Source organism: Armigeres subalbatus, chromosome 2 (genome assembly GCF_024139115.2).
Source record: "Armigeres subalbatus isolate Guangzhou_Male chromosome 2, GZ_Asu_2, whole genome shotgun sequence".
In the NCBI taxonomy this organism is placed as follows: Eukaryota; Metazoa; Arthropoda; class Insecta; order Diptera; family Culicidae; genus Armigeres; species Armigeres subalbatus.
Window position 1 is genome coordinate 460857175 of NC_085140.1, and position 22314 is coordinate 460879488.

The 22314-nt window shown below is 39.4% G+C and overlaps 1 protein-coding gene across 1 annotated transcript; it reads left to right on the plus strand.

Annotated features, from left to right (window-relative positions):
* Window positions 1-1824: 1824 nt before the first annotated feature.
* Window positions 1825-18569, plus strand: LOC134213869 (uncharacterized). Its single transcript, XM_062693298.1, has 5 exons — window positions 1825-1986; window positions 2049-2439; window positions 2505-2840; window positions 17987-18120; window positions 18200-18569. Exons 1-5 carry the CDS (start codon window positions 1853-1855, stop codon window positions 18471-18473), a joined length of 1269 nt encoding a protein of 422 aa, XP_062549282.1. The 5' UTR covers window positions 1825-1852; the 3' UTR covers window positions 18474-18569.
* Window positions 18570-22314: the final 3745 nt, after the last annotated feature.

Here is a 22314-nt window from a genome sequence, read left to right on the forward strand (position 1 = left end):
CCATCATAAACTAAGTAATACAGTTTGGTGCGTTGAGGAATGTAATCATGAATATTTACTTTCTCACTTACGTCACTGGTTCAGAACAAAATTTACGTAACTAAAAATATGAAAATTGTTGGATACCGTCATCGGGGGACACAATGGGTCTGGGGAGTGACAATTGGTCAGTGCCCTCACCGACAGTCTGGAGGTCGGATAACAAAATCGTTTAAAAAGGTCTCTTATAATTCAGTTTTATTGCCCTTAGATACTCAAAATCAATTCTACAAGCATTATAGGTAGTTAAAACAGTGGCCCATTCTGACCCCAATTTGACTCATTGTCATGCAACCCCGACGACGGTACGATAACTTTAAATTTTCACTTTTAAACTTAAATTAAAATGATGCTTTCGCGATTCCGACTGTTTGATTCGACTTAGTGTGGTTAATGCATCCAAAGGTTAATTGCCTACATTTTCAATGGAATGAAAACGCCTTTGGGCAGCCCCCTCTTTTCCGTCCGCAACATTTAGCAATCCAAAGCGTTCTAACTACACAGCAAATAATTTTGAAAATTGAACGACGTGTAAAATTGCAGCTTATCCCATCAAATGAATTAACATTCGATATTCAATTAAATTTCATTGAATTTTACAAGCAAGCACCGTTTAATTATATTTAGATTAAGAAGAATAGTGAGATCAATTAAATGTTACGTTAATTTGCATGCTCCAAATCAAGCTCTATCTGGAATAAGAGCGAATGTCGCAAGAGAGAATTCTCTTCATCGACTTCACCTCTTTTATATAAAAGCGACAAGCAGCGGATTTTCTTGTTGTTTATCACCTCAGAACGATAGAAAACAATCCGAACTTGCATTCTGAGGTGATATCTTGATTTTTTGTAGATTACTAGTGTAGTAATATAGAGGTGGAAATAGTGGAGTTTAATTATTAAATATGAAGAAATACTATTTTTAAATAAAAAGCTTTATAATTGATTTTGGTAAAAGCTCATCTTGTTATAATTTAATTTGGTATCACTTAAAATACATCGTTGATGCTTATAATTTGAAAAGGCTTTTGACACAAAACAGATAGGCGTGATAGAACATACTATATGTTTCAAAGTGAACTATTAGTGTATCAACAAACGACGAACGGCGCTCCCGTAAATCCTAGGCAAAAGAAAGAGACAGAAAAGCATGCCCAGCTGCTCTGTCTCATGCTCGTTGTGCAGTAAAGCTTAGCTTGATTTCCTCCGCTAGGTTCGCTGTTGTTTCAAAATTATGGAAGGATCACATTCCACGGCAAAAGTGCCTATATGATATGTGCTGTTAGCGTTGTTCGCACCTAGAGAAAATTTTCCGACTGATTCCGATTCCTACGTATTTAAATAAGGCCGAATCTTTTATATTTCATGTCGAAATTTCGTCAATCCCACCCAACTTGGAGACAAAACCTGTGGACCAAATTCCCGAAAAAATAAATTCCGCTTTCAAGAGTATAATTTGGTATAAACCTTGGCCTCTATAGTCCTATCTATATACATAAAAATGAATTTCTGTTTGTTTGAATATAGATTCCGAAACTACTGAACCGATCGGCGTAAAAATGGTATGGAGAGGTTTTTGGGGCCGGGGAAGGTTTCTAAGATGATTAGAGACCCCTCCCTCCTTTGGAAAGGGGGGCTCCCATATAAATGAAACAGAAATTTCTGCATGACTCGAGAACTAAGCAGAGAATAAATTAATTTTAGGCAAAACCTGGTGAAACGAAGTTCGTCGGGTCTGTTAGTATTTAATAATTATTATAATTAGAACCCCTTGATCGCAGTAGGTACGCCGACTACTTGTCATTTAGCGCAAAATGGAGAAGCTACAGACATCTCGAATTAACCGCTCCAACAGCGATCATGCTGCTTTGGTAAACCGCGTTGCTGGACGGCGCACTTCTTCCGAGAAGGCCCCAAAAATCAAAGCTGCTCAGTCAACGTCTAATCTGTAAGTTTTGTGCCAGATTAATTAAAAATCCTTCACTTACTACAATTGTTTTTGAACAATAGTTCGAAACAAACGCTTCCAAAAACAGTTAGCAAATTCACCGTTAGAAAACCAATTCGACCCGCCCAAAAGCAACTCTTTCCGGAGCCAGTTTTATCCGAATCTCTTGTCAATAAGCAAACCCCTGGACGTAAATTTCCAATGGAAAAAGCACTGACCATGATTGAAATGGGATCGCCTTCCAAGCAGAGCCAACAGCAGCACGGTGCGCAGCCCACAGGGAGTTTGTCCCAGTCTACTACCGCACTGGCCGACGACGGGACAACCCGAATGGTGAGCAACACGAGCAAACTATTCTTCGAGACCGGATTCAAGATGCTGCTGAAGTGCTGGAGAGCAGCCAAGCGCAAAAACGACCGTTTGAACACGCAACTCAGCCAGAAAGACAGTACTGTAAGTTGGCTGTTAAGTGATTAGTTATTTTGTAAAAATAAATATTCGTATTTATTTTTAAATAGTCAATTAAGTACCGCAATCAATTGGAAACACTTCGGTCTCTTTATCAAAATGAGTGCAAAAACCACGAATTCGCGCGAAACGAGATCCGCACACTCAAGGCGAAGGTCGATAGCCTGGAGAAAAAGCTGCTGGACGAGAAGACGGCACATCTGGACAAGATGTCGAAGCTGGAAGAGTCGATCCAGATCAAAGACAAGCTCCAGTCACAGCTGACTCACGTCGAGGAGGAACTGGCATCATCGATCGTCAAATGGCACAGCTTGGAGTACCAGTTGAAAGAGCAGGAAGAAAGTTGCGTGCAGTTGACGTCAGAGAAGAGGGAACTGCTGAAACAGGTATGTTGCTCGTGTTTGGGGATTCGGAAGGTCTAGTCTAGTGATACGCACGTGGCGGCAAGTTTCCCGATGGCAAATGCATATTAACTCATGCTGGGTCGGGAGCGGGTGGCTACGGTTGGGAAACAAGTTCCACGCGTATGATTCAGAACGCTGTTGGCGCCAAGAATTTCCACAATACTGTGCCTGATGGTCAGATGATGGCTTACATTGATTTTAAATTAGCATAAATGAAGCTAATGGGCATGGCGAGCATTGCATCTGAATAATAAATGAGCTTAAGGGACAGGACGCAATACCTTCAAATTGCTTTGGAGTATATGCTTTAAATGTTTAGTTAGCCAAAATCAATCAATGTTTATTGAAAAATAGTTGCAATATGAGACGATTTTCTGTTATATTGACTCATGGGGTAATATGGACAGGATTTGTGTTAGGTCCTTACGTGACTCTAACAACTAATTGTTGACCTTTAAAATCAATAAAAAAAACTGCATACCAAGTAATGGTGATTAATCCAATTAAATAAAGGTTAAATCTCAGGCGCTATGTAAGAACAAAGTCAGCCTAGTGGAAAACAATTATATTCGTGGTGTTTTGGACAATGACAATCTGCCTGAATAATTTCAGTAATACGAATAGAGATGTCGTAAAATCTCGATTAATCGATTAGTAACTAATCGATTACTATCGATTCTTGACGATTACTGAATCGATTCATTGTTGAGTAGTAATCGATTCAAAATTAATCGATTATCATAATGATAGAACGATTTATCGAAGTAATCATATAAGAGTTGTCATAAAATCCCGATTAATCGATTAGTAACTAATCGATTACTCTCGATTCCTGTCGATTATTGAATCGATTAATCGTTGGAAAGTAGTCGATCTAAAATTAATCGATAATCGAAGTAATCGATTGATTTACGACATCTCTAAATACGAATGGAATCATTTATTGCGGCTGGTCTGATTGAGCTGAAGAGTTGACGCTTAATTTCTAAATGGTACAGACGCTGTCTCCAGTCGGCTATGCCAGCAACGGCGTAGGATTGCCAATTCGAAGATGACGAATTTGAATCTCGGTCCGGTCTGCGATGTTTTAGAGTTGGAAATCTTCTGATGTTTTACAGAAGCTTAATATTTGAAAGTCGATCACAGATTATACAAAAAAGTTTTATTTCAAGTCAAATAATTTCAAGGCAACATCGGGTCTGTTCCGCATCGCGAGTACACGTCCTTGCGATCCCGGGCAAATGATGAGTTCACAAAAAGAGCTAACCAATCCGCATGTGGATAAAAGGCGAATGATTTGACGTCAGGCAGTACAATCGAACATGTACAGAATCAAACAATCACAGATTTTCTCTCTCATTTTGGAGAAGTACTGTCTTTCCGAGGCCAGACATAGAAAGGAAAGAACCTTCTTCGAAAGATGATCAAACAGCATTCGAGTCGCAAGAATGATAGGTATGTTATTTACCTTTCATAATCACAATCACCGACGAGCAAAGCTGCGTGTCTTACAATGCATTGCAATGGGCTCCTTCGATCTTGCCTGACACAAGATGTCTTCTCGCTGTTAGAATTTTCAAAAATACAACCTAATTTCAAGATGTGGGCCACCACAGGATCAACTTCACTACATCGACAGCCAACTCGTTCAGATGCCTTCCTACGAAGCGATGGACACGAAGCCGACGAATCCTCTACTTTGTATAGCAGTAGCCGGACCCTCAGACGATCATATCTCAAGAAAATGAGTCTCGATGCTGACACATACACAAACAACCCAGAAAACTTGCACTAAAAATGGATCTTTCCAGCTACAATATTGCCACTATCAATATTAACACGATTACGAACGACACCAAAATAATCATTTGCACGAATAGTGGATCTCGGTATCAAATTCATCCTACAGGTCGAGAACGAACAGTAGAATCTCGCAGGATACGTAGTAATCAGCAAAGTCGACTACACTCGAAGAGGCATAGCAATCGCTTTAAGGGACTACATTAGCTTCTCACAAAAAGAAAAAAGTTTAGACGGTCGGCTAGTGACCCTGCGATCAAGGAATCATACTTCTTCGTAGGTTTTTCCTCTTGTTTCGATGGCATTGAACATCATCTTGACAACATATAATTGAGTCACTTGTCATAAGACGAGTTTGTACCATCCCTTTTAATTCCACCACTTGATTGTACCTTGACAGATACGTATTTCGACCTCAACAGTAAGGTCGTCTTCAGTGTCTCGTACTTGACTCGACGGGATGGTACAAACTCGTCTTATGACAAGTGAAGACATTCCACTGAAAAGCTCAAAATAATTTTCTTAATATAATTGAGGTTATGTCCGATTGCCGACTGCTCTCTTACTGTGTGAAATTAACTTATCAGAAATCGTCAGCCTTCGGTTACACTAAAATGAGTGACATGGCAGTTACTCATAATATGTGAAATTTTGCTTTTATTAAACACCGTCATAAACTCTTCGCAATGCAAATATTCTTATGGGGGTAATTCATTTGACCACATTATGACCAAAAATTGAAGCTTTATTCAAGCGTTGAAAATTGGATTTATTACGCTCAACACAACCATAGATCTATTCACACAACCATAGATCTATTCATATGGTCAATAGGCATTTGACGTTTGGAGCATTTTTCAACAGATTTATGAGAGCTTTATTGATAGCAATAAGAGCGTCAATAAAACTGAGCAATTAGCTTGGTGATTGCTGTCATAAGTCCGCAATAAGAATTAGATAAATCCAAGAAGCATGGAAATTGTTACTTGGGTACTGTCGTACAGTCAAACCTCCATGAGTCGATATTGAAGGGACCATCGACTCATGGAAATATCGAGATGTGGAATAGGAAATCTTTGGAAAGCTCTTTGGAGGGACCATCACAGTAACCCAGAAAATATTTTTTGATATGGAATAATTTGCTTCCATGAGTCGATATCGAGTCATAGAACATCGACTCATGGAGGTTTGACTGTATGGCGCCTTGAAATCAATGAACAGATGGGGCGTTAGGATAACTTCCCATGAAATCATTCACTAATGGTGACAGACGACGGAAGGTGGTCTGGGTGATCGCTCGAAAGTTCTCACACTCCAGATTGTTGTCTTTCTTGTAGATATAACCCCTTCCTTCCTTTCCTCCGGTAGTTGTTCAGTTTTCCAGATTCTGACTATCAGTTTATGCAGGCAAGTGGCCAGCTTTTCCAAGCCCATCTTGATGAGCTCATCTCCGATACCATCCCTACCAGCTGCTTTGGATGGCAACCTTAACTTTTTTCCATTGTCCGCTGAACTGACGTAGTCATCTCCTCCACTGCCTTCACTTGCACTGCCTGTACTCAGTGCTGTCCTACACTCAGTGCGAAAAATTACTTATCACTAATCACTTACAGTGAACTCTCCCTAACTCGATATTCTGTAACTCGATATTTTCTCTAACTCGATGAAATTCAAAGTCCCTTGAATCTAACATAGTGAATTGAATCTATCTAACTTGAATCTAACAAGTCGAAGTAATTTTACAAAGCATTTTCACCTCGCTTACTCGATGTTGTCAGAAAAAGTACATGCACGACATAGTTAGAAGTGAAAAGTGATAAGCGAGAAGTGAGAAATGAGATATGCGAAATAAGAAGTTAGAAGTGAAGAATGAGAAGTGAGATATGAGACGTGAGATATGAAAAGTGAGAGAGGTAAAGTTAGGAATAAGAAATTAAAAGTGAGAAGTGAGAAATGAGAGATGAGAAGTTTGAAGTAAGAAGTGAGAAATAAGTAGTGGGAAGTAGAAAATACATAGTAAGAAGTGCGAAGAGTGTTATGAGAAGTGAAAAGTATGAAGAGAGAAGTGAGAAGTGAAAAGTTAGAAGTTGGAAGTGAAAAGTCAGAAGGTAGAAGTGGAATGTGATAAGTGAGAAATGAGAAGCCAGAAGTAAGATATAAGAAGTTATATGTGAGAAGTGAAAAGTGAAAAATGAGAAGTGATATGTGCGAAGTCAGAAGTAAGATGTGCGAAGTGAAAAGTGAGATGCGCGAAGTGAGAAGTGAGAAATTAATAGTGAGAAATGAAAAGTTAAAAGTGAGAAGTGAGAAATTCAAAGTGTGAAAAGTAAAGTGAGAAATGAGAAGTAAGAAGTGAGTGGTGAGTAGTGGGAAGTGAGAAATGAGAGGTGAGAAGTGAGAAGTTTAGAGTACGAAGATCGAAGCGAATAGTGAGAAGTGAAAAGTGATGAATGAGAAATGAGAAGTCAGAAGATATAAGAGATATAAGAAGTTATAAGTGAGAAGTAAGAAGTGAAAAATGAGATGTGGGAAGTAAGAGGTGAGAAATTAATAGTGAGAAGTGCAAAGTGCCAAGTACAAAGTGAGAAGTGAGTTGTGGGAAAAGGGAAATGAGAAGCCAAATGTGCGAAGAGAGAAGTAAGAAGTAAGTAGTGAGAAGTGAAAAGTGAGAAATTAGGAGTGAGAAGTCAGTTATGAGAAGGGAGTAATCAGAAGTTAGAAGTGAGGACCGAGGAACAAGAAATGAAAAACGATATTCTTTCTTTTTCCTTCTTTCTTTTTTTCTCTTCCTTCTACTGTCTTATATCTCTCCTCTCACTTCTCACTACTTAACATCTCGCTTCTCACCTCATAATTATCCTCTCTCCTTCTAATTCCTTTTTTTCTCTTTTTCTCACTACTCACATACTTCTTCTCATTTCGCAACTATCACAACTCACTTCTCCCCACTTTCTTCTCACTTCTCATTTCTCACTTTCTACTACTCACATGTTACTGCACACATCTCACTGCTCAACACTCACTTCCATTCTTCAGTACTCACTTCTCACTACTCTGTACTCATTTTAAAATAGCTCATTTCTCACTTCTCAGTTCTCGCTGTTCAACATTCACTTCGAACATCTCTCTTCTCACTTCACTAATTAAGAAAACAAATTTTAACTGTTCGGATAAACGGCATTCGGCCAAATATAAATGTGTTCCCTATCTTGATACCTCCCTAACTCGATGGTCCCTTCAATATCGAGTAAGGGAGAGTTCACTGTATCACTAAACACTAATCACTAATCATTTGTCACTTATTACTAATCACCAAACACTAATCACTAATCACTAATCACTAATCATTAATCACTAATCACTTATCACTAATTACAAGTCACTAAGTCACTCATTACTAAACACAAATCACTAATCACTTATCACTAATCACTAATCACTAATTACTTATCACTAATCACTAATCACTAATCACTAATCACTAATCACTAATCACTAATCACTAATCACTAATCACTAATCACTAATTACTTTTCACTAATCACTAATCACTAATCACTAATCACTAATTAATCATCACTAATTATTATCACTAATCACTTATCACTAAACACTAATCACTAATCACTAATCACTAATCGCTAATCACTAATCACTAATCACTAATTACTTATCACTCATCACTAATCATTCATCACTAATTACTAATCACCAAACACTAATCATTAATCACTAATCACTAATTATAAGTCACTAAGTCACTCATCACTAATCAGTAATTACTAATCACTAATCACTAGTTATCACTTATCGCTAATCAATATTCACTTATCACGTTCTTTTCACTTTTCACTTATCATCACTCATCACTAATCACTAATCGCTAATCACTAATCACTCATCACTATAACTCAATTACGTATCACTAATCACTAATCATTAATCACTAATCACTAATTACAAGTCATTAAGTCACTCATCACTAAACACTAATCACTAATCACTAATTACTTATCACTTATTGCTAATCACTAATCACTTATCACGTTCTTTTCACTTTTCACTTAACATCACTCATAACTAATCACGAATCACTAATCACTAATTACTTATCACAAATCACTAATCACCAATTACTTATCACTAATCACTAATCACTAATCACTTATTACCAGAGATGCATCTGAACACGAGAACGCGTGTTCGTGTTCAAAACATTCTGAACACTGCACACTGTTCAAGAGCACTGACCTAACTTAGCAACTTGTATCCTAGGAAAACAAATTCAAGCGACGGTTTGCTACACATTTTTCGGCTAGTAACGGAACACGTGGGCATCTAACGGATAGAAATCAAGCATGCTCGTATGTTTTTGCATAGTTCCAAATCTAAGGAATCTTAGTTACCATGATCGTTTTGCTTGCGTACCAACCCAGTGCACACTGAACTGTGTTCAGAGTTCAAAACTAAGAACACCAAGGCGCGCTCTTGGCTCATGTTCTGTTCAGGATGCATCTCTGCTTATTACTAATCATTAATCACTAATTACTAATCACCAAACCCTAATCAATAATCACTAATCACTAACCACTAATCATTAATCACTAATCACTAATTACAAGTCACTAAGTCACTCATTACTAAACACTAATCACTAATCACTAATCACTAATTACTTATCACCTATTGCTAATCACTTATCACGTTCTTTTCACTTTTCACTTAACATCTAACTAACTCATTAACTCATCATTAATCACGAATCACTAATCACTAATTACTTATTACTTATCACTAATCACTAATTACTAATCACTAATTACTTATGACTAATTATTTATCACTTATTGCTAATCACCAATCACTTATCACGTTCTTTTCACTTTCCACTTTTCACTTTTCACTTATCACTTATCACTTATCAGAAATTGCTCCGGAAGTACCTCAAATAAATTTCCTCCGGAAATTCTACAAATGAATTTGTCCGTAAGTTCTTTAAAGGAATTCCTTCGGAAGTTCTACAAAGGAATTCGTCCGGAAGTTCTCTAAACGGATTCCTCCGGAAGTTCCAGAGGAATTCTTTTTATTTATTTATTTATTTATTAATTGGTACATTCATCTGACATCATTGTCTACATGAATAAAACTTAAGCTAGGCAAATGCATTAGATTGCAACAATCGTAGTCTGAAATTACTTGTGCTTATAGAAAAATCAAATAAACTGTAAACACTATTAAACATACAACACATTATACGTATTGGCTCGTTCTGACCATAGCCAGTGCGTCTATAGTCCAATCTTAAAAAGTTAGGAGGAATAACATGTATGTTGATTTAAGCTAGCAAATTGAATAAATGATGTATTGATCACTTTTTGTATAAACAGAATTCTTTCCACCTGACGTCTCCTGATTAATGTGTCCATTGCAAGCAAACGGCAGCGACCCCGGTATGATGGTAAGTTGAAAGGGTCACGCCAAGGAAGATACCTCAACGCATAACGAACAAAACGAGATTGGACGGCTTCTATTCTCGAAGTCCAGCTTTCAGAATAAGGGCTCCACACGACAGCAGCATATTCAAGTACAGACCGCACTAGCGAGAAATACAATGCTCGCAAGCAGTACGGATCCTTGAATTCATTTGATATTCTGAAGATAAATCCCAGATTTCGATTAGCTTTCGCAATAACATACGAGTAATGCTCTCGAAAAGACAGTTTTGTGTCTAGTTGAACGCCAAGATCCTTAACTACTGATTCTCTCGCGACTATTTCACCTTCAATATCATAGTTCCACTTGATTGGGTTCTTTTTACGGGTGAAAGATATAACCGAGCATTTTTAGTACTGATTAACATCTCGTTGATTCCACACCATTCTGCAAAGGCATCAACAAGTTTCTGGAGTTTCAAACAATCTTCGAGGGACTTTATAACGATATATATTTTAAGATCATCTGCATACAGAAGTCGGCAGCCTCTAGGGAGAACAGCGCAAACATCATTGATGAACAAGGAAAACAGCAAAGGGCCTAGGTTGCTGCCCTGAGGAACACCGGAAAAATTCGAGAAGGAATTGGACTGAGCTCCACCAATCTTCACAGACAGACGTCGATTAATTAGGTATGATTTTAACCAGTTGACAAATTTTGGCGCAGCACCCATCCGCTGGATCTTCGCAAGGAGAAGATTGTGGTCAACACGATCGAATGCAGCTTTCAGATCAGTGTATATAGTGTCTACTTGACACCCGTATTCCATATTACGTAAGCAGAACGATGTAAATTCTGTGAGGTTAGTGACTGTTGATCGACCAGCAAAGAAGCCATGTTGATCATTTGAAATATAATTCCTTACTTCATGAAACAGTATTTTGTGAACCAGAATTTCAAGTAACTTTGATCCTGCACATAAAGATGTGATACCGCGATAGTTGTTCACATTGCCACGGTTGCCTTTTTTGAAAACTGGGATGAGGATGGATTTCTTCCATGTATCTGGGAATTACTGATTGTGCCATAGATTGATTGCAAATAGCAGATAGAGGAGCGCAGAGTGCCAAGGCACATTTTTTGAAAACAATGGGTGGTATACCATCTGGTCCTGGTTGGCAAGATGTTTTCAGTTTGGTGATAGCATCACAAATATTCGCTTCAGTGAAAACAATGTTCTGCATTCCTAGTAGTCCTTCTGGGACATTACGAAGAGCGGCTACGATGGCTTGCAAATAGATTGCATATCTCCGCAGAAGATGATGCTGCTTCAGTACCATAGGACATAACGGAGGGAAAACCATTTACTTTATGCTTTTCATTCACAAATGTCCAGAAGCGCTTGGGATTACGCTTCAAATCATTTTGTCTTCGTCGCACATAATATGAATATAGTAGTCGGTTATAGTTCTTATATCTATTACTAGCGACCTGAAACTCTTGTTTTGTAACTATATTCCGATTGGCAGAATAGTGCCGTAAGGCTTTAGCACGTTTACGTTTTAATATTCTCAGGCGTTGGTTCGACCAAGGTTGACCTTGAGTACGACGAGTTGCAGGAGCATAGACCCGAAACAACTCGAGAAGCGTATCAGTGAGGATTCTCACAGCATCGTTCACATTTTCAGCAGTATACAGTGGTGTCCAGTCTTTTTCTAAAATGGCACGGTTTAATGCGGAGAAATCAGTTTTACGAAAATTGAACTGAGAAAGTTCCATGGTATCTATAAAGGGTATCTTCTGCGGACAGTTAAGTGATACTAGGAGAGCAGGATGGAATGCATCCATAGCAACCAGTGGCTCATCGGCTTCAGTAATGCTACACTGGCAAGCATCTTTCTCATAGCAGAAAACCAGGTCCAGTATACGATCACTATGATTGATAACTGGGTTAAGTTGGTTCATATCAAGCACCGACATACCGTCAATCAGCGCTGAGTTGGATCTATTGAAAGATGATTCACAAGGGTCGGGGTATAGGAAATTGTTAGGGACATTTTTCCATACGAGTCCAGGCTGATTATAGTCACCAAGTATAAGGTGGGAATCATGCAGCCCAAGTGAGCCCGCAACGTGACTGGCACACTCAATATGCTGCTCAATGTAGTGAGGATCAGTAGCGTATTCTGGTGGTATATATATCACACCAATACAAACATCGTTCGAAGCAGTAGAAACACGAACCCATAACTGCTCCAGTTGGTCATGTGCAGGAACGTAACAGGAACTTCCAGAAGAATTCCTTTGTAGAGCTCCCAAAAGAATTCCTTTGTAGAATTTCCGGAGGAATTCCTTTGATGAATTTTCAGAGTACTTGCGGAACTTTGAGGAACTACCAAAGGAATTCTTTTGCAGAACTTTCTGAGGAATTCTATTGTAGAACCTCCGGAGAAATTCTTTTAAGGAGCTTTTGGAAGAATTCATTTGAAGACCTTCCAGACGAATTCCTTAGTAGAACTTCCAAAGGAGTTCCTTTTAAAAACTTGCGGAGTAATTGCTTTGAGGAACCTACAGAGGAATCGATTTGAGTAACTTCTGGAGGAATTCCTTTGAGGAACTTCCGAAGGAATTCCTTTGAGAAACTTCCGAAGGAATTTTTTTGCAGAACTTCCGGAGGAATTCCTTTGAGGAACTTCCGGAGTAATTGCTTTGAGGAACTTCCGAAAGAATTCATTTGAGGAACTTCGGAGGAATTCCTTTAAGGCACATCTGGATAATTCGTTTGAGGAACTTTCTGAGGAATTTCTTTGTAGTACTCCTATAAGAACTCTATAAGTACTCTATAAGAAGTGAATAATGAACTAGAAATTTATCATTTTGATACTAGGTTATTTTTATTTGGAAATTCTAGGCACTGTTAATAGGGAACGGACTCACTTTAGCTCGTTGATGCTGCTGCACGTGATATCGCCACCACGAGGTCCACTTGGTTGGCAATGGCGCCGGTTCACAACCGGCCGGAGACAACTTTCGGCACTAGAACTGCCGGGGAAATGCTGCTCTTCGGCTCACTGTTCCACTAATTCGGGAAGGCTTTACTTTCACCTCCGCCTGGAGGACTTTACGTTGGGGTCGTTTGTTGACGGACGACCTTCGGCAGACCACTGAATAGTGTCTTCGAGAGGAATTTAACCGCGGCACCATGCACACTAGGTCGGTATATTCACAATCAATCACTGTACCGACTTAAACTCTTCGACCTGTTGCGACCTCTCACTTTAACTACAGTCAAACCTCCATGAGTCGATATTGAAGGGACCATCGACTCATGGAAATATCGAGATGTGGAATAGGAAATCTTTGGAAAGCTCTTTGGAGGGACCATCACAGTAACCCAGAAAATATTTTTTGATATGGAATAATTTGCTTCCATGAGTCGATATCGAGTCATAGAACATCGACTCATGGAGGTTTGACTGTACCGGTCTCTACGTTGACGGTAAGGAGAACCGGGGCTAACTAGTAGCCTTACCAGTCGCGATTATTAACGAATTCGCAAACTGTAATAGTCTAAGAACTAAATCACTTTGCCAAAGGCAATAACGTTTGAAAAAATTAAACTTTCACTGCCGAAATAAAACACCGTTTGGCACACTATCCAGGATCTAATCGAGCCCTTCCATGTGGATCGATGGGACTTATATAGGGTCAGAGGATCCAATCGCATGGTCTATCGAATGATACCAACTCGTGGGCATATTGCTAGATGGTATTAGTTTGGCGCCGTCCGATGATAGTTGCGAGCAGTGAACATATCCCCAGGCGTGCTTCCTAGCTATATTCGAATTTCGAACTTTCCCTACCTCCTATTGGTTCACCGTATTGAGAGAACTCTCACTTGACGGCACATGAACTCTTTTTGCCGTGCTGCTAGAATTCCATTTTTTTTTAAATTCAGCGTGATGATCAATCCCAATCCGGTTACCGCAATTATAAAAATTGTAATTCAATTTATCGAAATTCGATGGGAGGGGGGGGGGGGGGTTGTATTTATATGTATATAAGAAAAATGTTCTTGTGTGAATATTTACATTTACTGTTAACAATAATCCAATAATGGTGTGGCAAAACAATCACCTGAAATGGCATTTCAGCCTTGTAAACTTCAAGAAAGGTTACAGAACTTATGGAGGAATTCCTTCGCGGGACTGAGTTCAGGGGAGAATCGAGCAAAATAGGTATATTTTGCGTTATGTCACGCACAGAATTCAATTACTCATATTTGAGACATCTTCGAAAGCAACAAAAAAGGATTTTCCGTTGAATAATTCGCTTTTAGAAGTATTCTGGGGAAAATGGGGCAAAATGGACCCTTTTCGTAAATCTGTAATCTCGAAATGATCAGAATATTCATGTATATTGAAAAGATTTGTACTATAGTACTATATAGCAAAGATCATTTTAAAGGAGAGAAATCACTTTCCAGCAACTTTTTTAAAACTAATTCATGAGTGTAGGGGAGAGTCGGGCAAAATAGGCTAATTTTGAAATACGTCACGTACAAAACTCAATACAATCCATTTCACCAATATTCTATCAACACTTGAATAATATTTGAATCCTCCCCGGGAGAGACAAATAAGATTTTCCGTTGATTAATTCGCTTTTATGGTGTTTGGGGAAAAATTGGGCAAAATGGGCCTTTTCCAAAATATCACCAATATCAATATCTTTTCCGGACCTTCAAAATAGCGGCATCTAAATAACTACCGCTACGGGTCCTTTTATTCCCACTGTACAGTGGTGATGGCCACAAGAATCGACAGGCGGTATGTTTATCGGCAGGATGATCCCAATCTTCATCATTCTTGCGGAAAATATTGAGTGTTTTCAGTATTGATATTGAGTGACGCCAGAAACGTAGCGATGATGGTGGAAATCTGTCTAATTGTATGGTGGCAGAAGGAGCGGCACAGAAACGAAAAAAAGGTGGATCCACCGGTTCAATCCAAACCTGCCGACGTAATCTTTCATCTGATGTAGTTCCTGATGGGTCATTGCTACTTTAGGATGTTTTTACATCGGATCGATCACACTTCTTCATCGTAGTGCCCGGAGCATGAGAACGACGAAGAGACGCCAGGGTACCGTTTTGACTAATATTCCGAACACTCGCTTTTAAATGTCCGCTTTGACTTTATTCGTGTAATTTTCTCCACAGGAGCTTGAGTTCGTTTGTAATCTTGATCCTCAGTGCGGAAAACCAATGAAAGTTTTAGGGCGCTAAAACGCCAGTGTACGGAATATTAGTCATATACGGGATTTGGGTCAAAACGGTACATGGTTCAAGAATGTCCAAGGCTTAAGCCATTTCGAAGGGAGATACACGGCACAAGGTCGAGAGTAAGGCACGTAGCGTATAATATCCGAGTTGCAGAGGAAAATGCGTAACGATTGAAGAAAATCAGGATCAAATTTTGTAGGAGAACTCTCCGACGGCATAGGCTAGATCAACTGCCGTGTAATAGACTGAGTAGAGTCCCTAAGTAAGTTGAACCATAAAACGAAATACCTTTCTAGACCAAAAGTTATTCATTTGGATCCTAGAATGTGACTCATTTACATTCGAAAATCCGGCGACCAGAAGGCTGACCGTTATACATTTTCACTGTACAGATGTCCCCTACTGGGAGGAAGGAATTTGAACAATATGAATCATCCTATGTTGCTTTCCTTTCCGGGGGCGGATGGTGAGATGCCTTGCCAGCCAACTGCCATCCTGTGCTCGCTGGTATTGATTTTGAAGCATGTGAAAATCTACGATGCGAGCAGCACATTTTGTTAGTCAGAGGCTCGATTCTTGGAATCCTAGAATGAAGCAAGTGTGTCCTCTAGTTTTTCTGTTATCCTTTTCTTGTTATGATTATGTACACTTCCGTAATATAATGTGGTTGGCAGTAGACTTGTACTGAGCAGACACTCGATGGCGCAATAGTCACAAACAGTTGTATGATATGAATTCTAGTTGAAAGTTACATAATACTTTGTTATTTTTTATTATAATACATATTAGTCTTACTTAAATTTTTATTTACCTACTGAACATGTTCGATATTGATTTTTTTTATTAAAAAAAAGGTACTAAAACCATCAGAATAACATCGGCATTGACGGTCTCAACTTATTTTGTCTACTACTCACAATCTCTAATACTATTCAAACCGAATTAAACAGAGCTCGCTATGAATGAATCGCTTGTGTTGGTTGCCACTTCGGGAAGCTTTCGTTTGCTGTGCGATGTTTACGACGCGCCACGCGATAAAAACAGCCAATCGCCGACGAGTATGATGTCAACGCAACCTGCTGCGATGCCGTCTTTGAAGGTAAATGGGGAAAAGTCACAACAAAACGAAATGTTCGATTTTCCTGGCGGCGGCGGGTGGAGCAATGCGAGGAAGCAAAAGAATCCTCGGAGGGCGCGAAAATCGGCGTGAGAATGCTGTCTTGACTCTGCGGAATGTTTCAACGATGAGTCATTTATCGACGGCTGAATCCTTTGGGAAGGAAAAAAGGTTGATAGAGTGTGGAGGCGCATGGTTGCAGTTGATTTCATTAGTCATGGCGCAGATCATTATAAAATCAAAATTATTTTTGCAAGACTGATCGGTTGTTCCTTCTTTTTAAAATCCTTCCTTTAAATGAAAAAAAAAACGACACATCAAGTGTCTCAATAAACTGAATTTTAGAAAGTTTAAGCATGCATGCGAACTGAACTTAACATTATTGAAGAGAAAGTTTAAAACTGAATACATTTGGTGTGCGTATTTGGTATGAAGGCCTTTATTTTAATTGAATTGCTTTGATTTTTCGCTTAGGGATTTGTAAAGTGGTGGAATTAAATGGAATAGTACTAACTTGTCTTATGACAAGATAATTGATACGTTTTTAGTTTTCCATGCTTCGTTACTAAGGGGAGAAGTGGTACGCAATTTGACGATGGTTTTTTATCGTACTAATTCTGCTTTACAACTTCTTTTTCGTGCCCAGTTACCACGACTTGATCTACACGGTAAGAATCTGTTGAACTATTGCAAGAGATTTGAATTGGTAAGTGGCAACATGTTGGCAGGTAAGAAAATTGGTTTTCCCGCGTGTAACTACCTGTCCCATATAGCTACTTTGTATATCAAGATGAAGATTGGATTTTCTTTAGCGTTCAATTACATAACTTTCTAGAACAATGATTTAAGCTTTCTTGGAACTTATTTTGCGAAAACAATGAGCATCCACCTTCCGAGAAATGTTTTCAAATTCTGCACCGAACGACGTTTCCAGGAATGCAAAATTCTGAAAAGCCATCCTGCTTCACGGAATGCATGTACCATTCATTGCATGCAACCAAGGATGGGGAACAAGGATTGGAGGTACGACGCTGGAAGGAAACATATCGATTTTTCCTGAAACTGGTTCGGCATTGAACTTGACCGCTTGATGGGAAAAGTTTGCGCGCTTTCCCTGTACGATTGCTTCCATTGCGATGTGGGGTAAGGGTGGAAAGGCGGGTTTCCGGCATTCACTATGGGCCGGATGTGTTTGTGACTGTGTAGGCGGCTGATACATGTTGGATAATTTATGCATGCCAGTCAGTTGTGAAGATAATTGAAGCTGCTGTCTGGTGGCTCTGATGGGAAAATACATGCACACCTTCGTTCAGTCCTGTAAGTGATGAATGGAGGTGTGTTGGCTGAATGATTCATAATTGGGAATTTGGTTCTCATTTTTCATTGACCTGCATGGATTCTGTTGAATGAAATTTCGATTGTGACAAGTGCATTATCGTGCTATATCTTATTAGCTTACACTATTCTGTTGCAACAACTTTTTCTTTTTCGCAGATTGATAACCTTGAAGATAATTTCAAGAATTTCGAGCTTGATTACGAGAAGTCCCTGACCGATCAAACAAAAATCAACAAAGTCTATGAAGCCCGCTTGGAACACTATCGGATAAAGCTGGATGATGCCAACAGGTTTGCATTTTATTGTATTGTATTGAACCGCAATCCAATCAATCATTTATGCGTTATTCCCTTATCATTTTTCACCCAGCCAAATCGAAACATATGAAACGGACTGCCAACTACTAAAGGAATGGAATGTTCGTCTGGCGAGTGAGCTTTCCCAAGTGAAGGGAGACTACCAGGGCACGTACACGTTTCGAGTGAGACGGTTCTTTGCCTGTCTACCGCGGAGGCCTGGATTCTACGTGCAATATTTGCTGTATCTGTTCGTTCGAGACACGCCATTACCTCGAAGGCCGTCAAGTGAAAAACGAAATTGTAGAGGAATTATCACTTCTTATCCGTATGCTGGTGGTCTATAGGAACTGTGAATCAATTCGAGTTTTTTTTTTAAAATAATTATTTGTTTTTTTTTATCAATTTGAAGAATAGCATAATTTATTTGTAAAATATATAAATCAATTTATTTAAAGATTTGCTCGGGTTCGCCGCCTGATAATTATTTTTTTCAAATATTTCCTAGACAGTAGCACATTAGATTCTTCAACTTTTTGAATTTCCGAAGTATCCCAGAAACAGCGTCAATGAAACGAATCAATAAGAAACCTTGCAATCATTTGACCCGTTTGTGGTAAATCAAAATGTGAAGGAAGGTAAAGAAAGGTGTCCTACGAAAGCTGGAAGCACGAAAGGCGGAAAGCACATAAGGCGAAATACAGAATGAACGAACGGCGGAACGATACAATAGGCAGAAACACGAAAGGCGGAACTACAAAAGGCAGAATTGCATTGGGCTGTTTTAACAGTTGATTCAAAAGTATAAGATTGCTAATGTCGTTACTGTTCGCGTGACTAACATGTAGATTACTTCGACCTGGCAGCCAAAGTACCGGTACTACAAGTGTCAAACCGAACCGATGACACAAAACATGCACTACAACCTGAGGCATAAATTGTGGCCAATTGAAGCTCGTTGAAGCATAATTTGGCAAAATAATTTAATTTACTATAGTGACACTAGCGTTCTAGTACTTATGCTTCTACTGCTTTAACTTAGGTGGTTGATCTGGTTCAACCATATCAAACGGCCGGCCGTTTGATCGATTGGATCGATTGATCCGCCTAAGTTACGGTCAATGCAATTCTGCCTCACGTGATTCTCCTTTTTCTACTATAAGATATCCTTCAGCTCTTGTTGTTTAGTGGGGAGGAGACTTTCCGTAGCTCAGCGATAAGGCATATGGCTTTGTACGAAGCATATCATACTGAAGGCATAACTGATCCTAAGCAAAGACGCTGCTAGTGTTTCAGTTGAGAGATTTTTTATTATAAGACTAAGGCCGGAGTGGCCTGTGCTGCACATAAAAGTCTTCCCCATTCAGCTCGGTCCATGGCTGCATTTCGCCAACCACGCAGTCTGCGGAGGGTCCGCAAATCGTCCTCCACCTGATCGATCCACCTTGCCCGCTGTGCACCTCGCCTCAGTTGAGAGATGAGATTCCAATAATAGTAGTAGAGAAATATATTGAGGGGCGTGCTTTTGAAGAAGGAATCAAACCCCCTTCAACTTAGACCGGGCAGATGCGAACCTTCAAAGAATAATATATGTTCTCCCTTACCTCAAGCAGACACCTGGGCAAAATTCTGCATTTTGAATTTCCGCATTTTTTAATTACGCCTCATGATATATAATGCCTTTTGTTACATATATAAGGAGGTCTACCTTTCGAGATTCTGCCTTTTGTGATTCCGCCTTCCATGTTTCGGCCTTTCATGGGAAGATCCATTAATTACGTAACGCAAAAATTTAGCATTTTCAACCCACCTCTCCCCTACGTCACACTTATTGTATGTAACATATGAAAATTTTGTATGGATCGCCACACTTCGAACAACACCCCTCTCCCCTCTAAGCGTTACGTAATTTGTGGACGCTCCCTTAGAGTCCCGAAAAACGAAACGAATCAATAAGAAACCTTGCAATCAATTGACCCGTTTGTGGTAAATCGAAACGTGTAGGAAGGTTTTATTTTTAAAGATCGTTTTAAAATATAGATCGTTTTAAATATAGAATTTTATTGAAGTTTTATCCATAAAATATGTTTGCAATACATATGAAAGGAATGAACTTGAGCGATGCAACCAACAGCGGCTTTAGCGCCACTCTCCGACAGGAGAGACCACTGAGGCTTGTTAAATTTACCGGCTAAGACCCTATCTAAGGGCGGTTAATAGAAAGCTCAAACACACACGCAATCAATAACACCATCCCAAACGTAGCTAAATCTTCAAGAGTTCTTCATCAATGAACCCGAACCTTCAATGAGAGAGCAAGGATAGAATTTGTGGAGTGTTTAAATAGACGACTAAATAAAAAACCTCAAATGACGATCGGGTTTCGTTATCAAACAAAGCCAATAGGAACTTTCAGTATGGTAAATTCTACGTGTATTAAATTTTGCTTTGTACGTTAGGCCTAAGCTTTCATTCATAAAAGTCCCTATGGTGACGTCACTCCTATCGGTTTAGATCTTATAGACTAGACAATATTTTCAAAAAAATAACGGTCTGACCTTGTTTCTGGTACCAGTCAATTTCTGCGGAGGGTCGGGATTCCGCGATCCCGCACATGCAGCTCGGTGGCGACGATGGATCGAAATTTATGCGCTGAATACTCGGTCGTTACCCCTATTGCAACGCTTCGCCTGTTGCGGCTATTCGACCCCTTCGGTGACTCTCAACACGAGGTGGCAGCACGTGTCTTTCGATGACGTAGAGTGCGACTAGGGTCGGTGTAATGAGGCGATTCGCAGAGGTGGCGAACGGTTGATGATGACGCAGTTGTTGGTAACTAGATGACGCGATGCCACACCGCAAGGTTGCGACGTTTCGTCCGCACGATTTTTCCGATGGCGGTCTTACTGGGCGGATGCAACGTCACGCTAGCCGCTCGAGCACTAGAGTGTGCCAAAAAAGGTTTTCCGCTCACTACTGCACACAAGATTAGGTGGTCACCGATTTTCTAAACCAAAGAAAAAACCCACGTTGAAAGGCGGGTTTTGTGTACCTGTTCAACGATTGATTAGTCTCTAATCATGCTTTGTCCAATACGACTACTATTCTTACCTGTACTGGTTCTACTATCGGGCGCGAACCGAGAATAGTAAGCGTAATAACCGACTTAAAATTTGCCCTAAAGTAAGCAAAGCTATTAGGATCTATTTAACATTTGGGGTATTCGAAAACTAACCATATACGGCAATATTTCCTTCACAATAATCCGCTATTTAGCTTGCCGTAGGAAATAGCTCTTAATTTTCACTTTTTAGGGCACAATGTCTAGCTTTAGGTCACAATGGTCTGCTTGGCTCAAAAACTAGCACAAAAGTGATTTGAGGTACGCGAAGGGCATTGTTTCACCCGATTTTCCAACACAATTACCTTCAAACACAACTTTTTGAAGAACGCAATTTCTCATCCTTGCCATTTCACTTCGCACATAAGGTTCTTCTATGTTGTCTCTTTCCGCCTATATTAAAAATTTCCAATAGAAACTTAGTATAGTGGAGGACAAATAAAATTGAGTTTTTAACATTTTTAGAGCTAGAGTTATGAGATCTGAAGCATGGAGCTCAAAACGATACTCAATTAGAAGCGCCCATTGGTTCCTCTATCCGCCGCCAGATGGTACCAAAACCGTTTTGGAAGCTTCTTTTACTCGTGATGTTCAGACATTTGGTCAAAATGCACCAACGAGGAAGATAAAATTGTTACACATACAATTAGTTTTCCTCTACCGGTCCTATCAAGTCCTACGTAACCGCTACGTGTTACGTAACCGCTACTGTGCCGAGATCTACTGTGGTATTCTGCTGTTCAGAATCCACACAGAATCTATATTTAGATTTCCATCAAGTCCTACGTACAAATGCCAGATTTCCAAAGTCACTTCCCTGTCTGCATGCGAAAGTGTTATATAAATAATTCATTCTAAAGTGCACTCGTAATTCATACCTTACAACACTACAGTTGCACTCTCAATTCACCCAGGAGCTATTATAATTCAATTAATCTTCTCAAAATATCAATTTGGCTAACTTTATGGGCAATATTAATTTCAACTATTATCTACGAATCTCCTGAACAAAGCATATGGTAAACATCTAGTCTACACACTTAAATCATTTCACAGATTTCGGTGAA

What these genes read in the sequence shown, in the direction of transcription:
- LOC134213869 (XM_062693298.1), top strand. Translation starts at nt 1,853, where the DNA reads ATGGAGAAGCTACAGACATCTCGAATTAACCGCTCCAACAGCGATCAT. An exon ending in AGAGGGAACTGCTGAAACAG is followed by an intron (nt 2,841 to 17,986) that starts GTATGTTGCTCG and finishes TCTTTTTCGCAG; the next exon opens with ATTGATAACCTTGAAGATAA. An exon ending in AAGCTGGATGATGCCAACAG is followed by an intron (nt 18,121 to 18,199) that starts GTTTGCATTTTA and finishes TTTTTCACCCAG; the next exon opens with CCAAATCGAAACATATGAAA.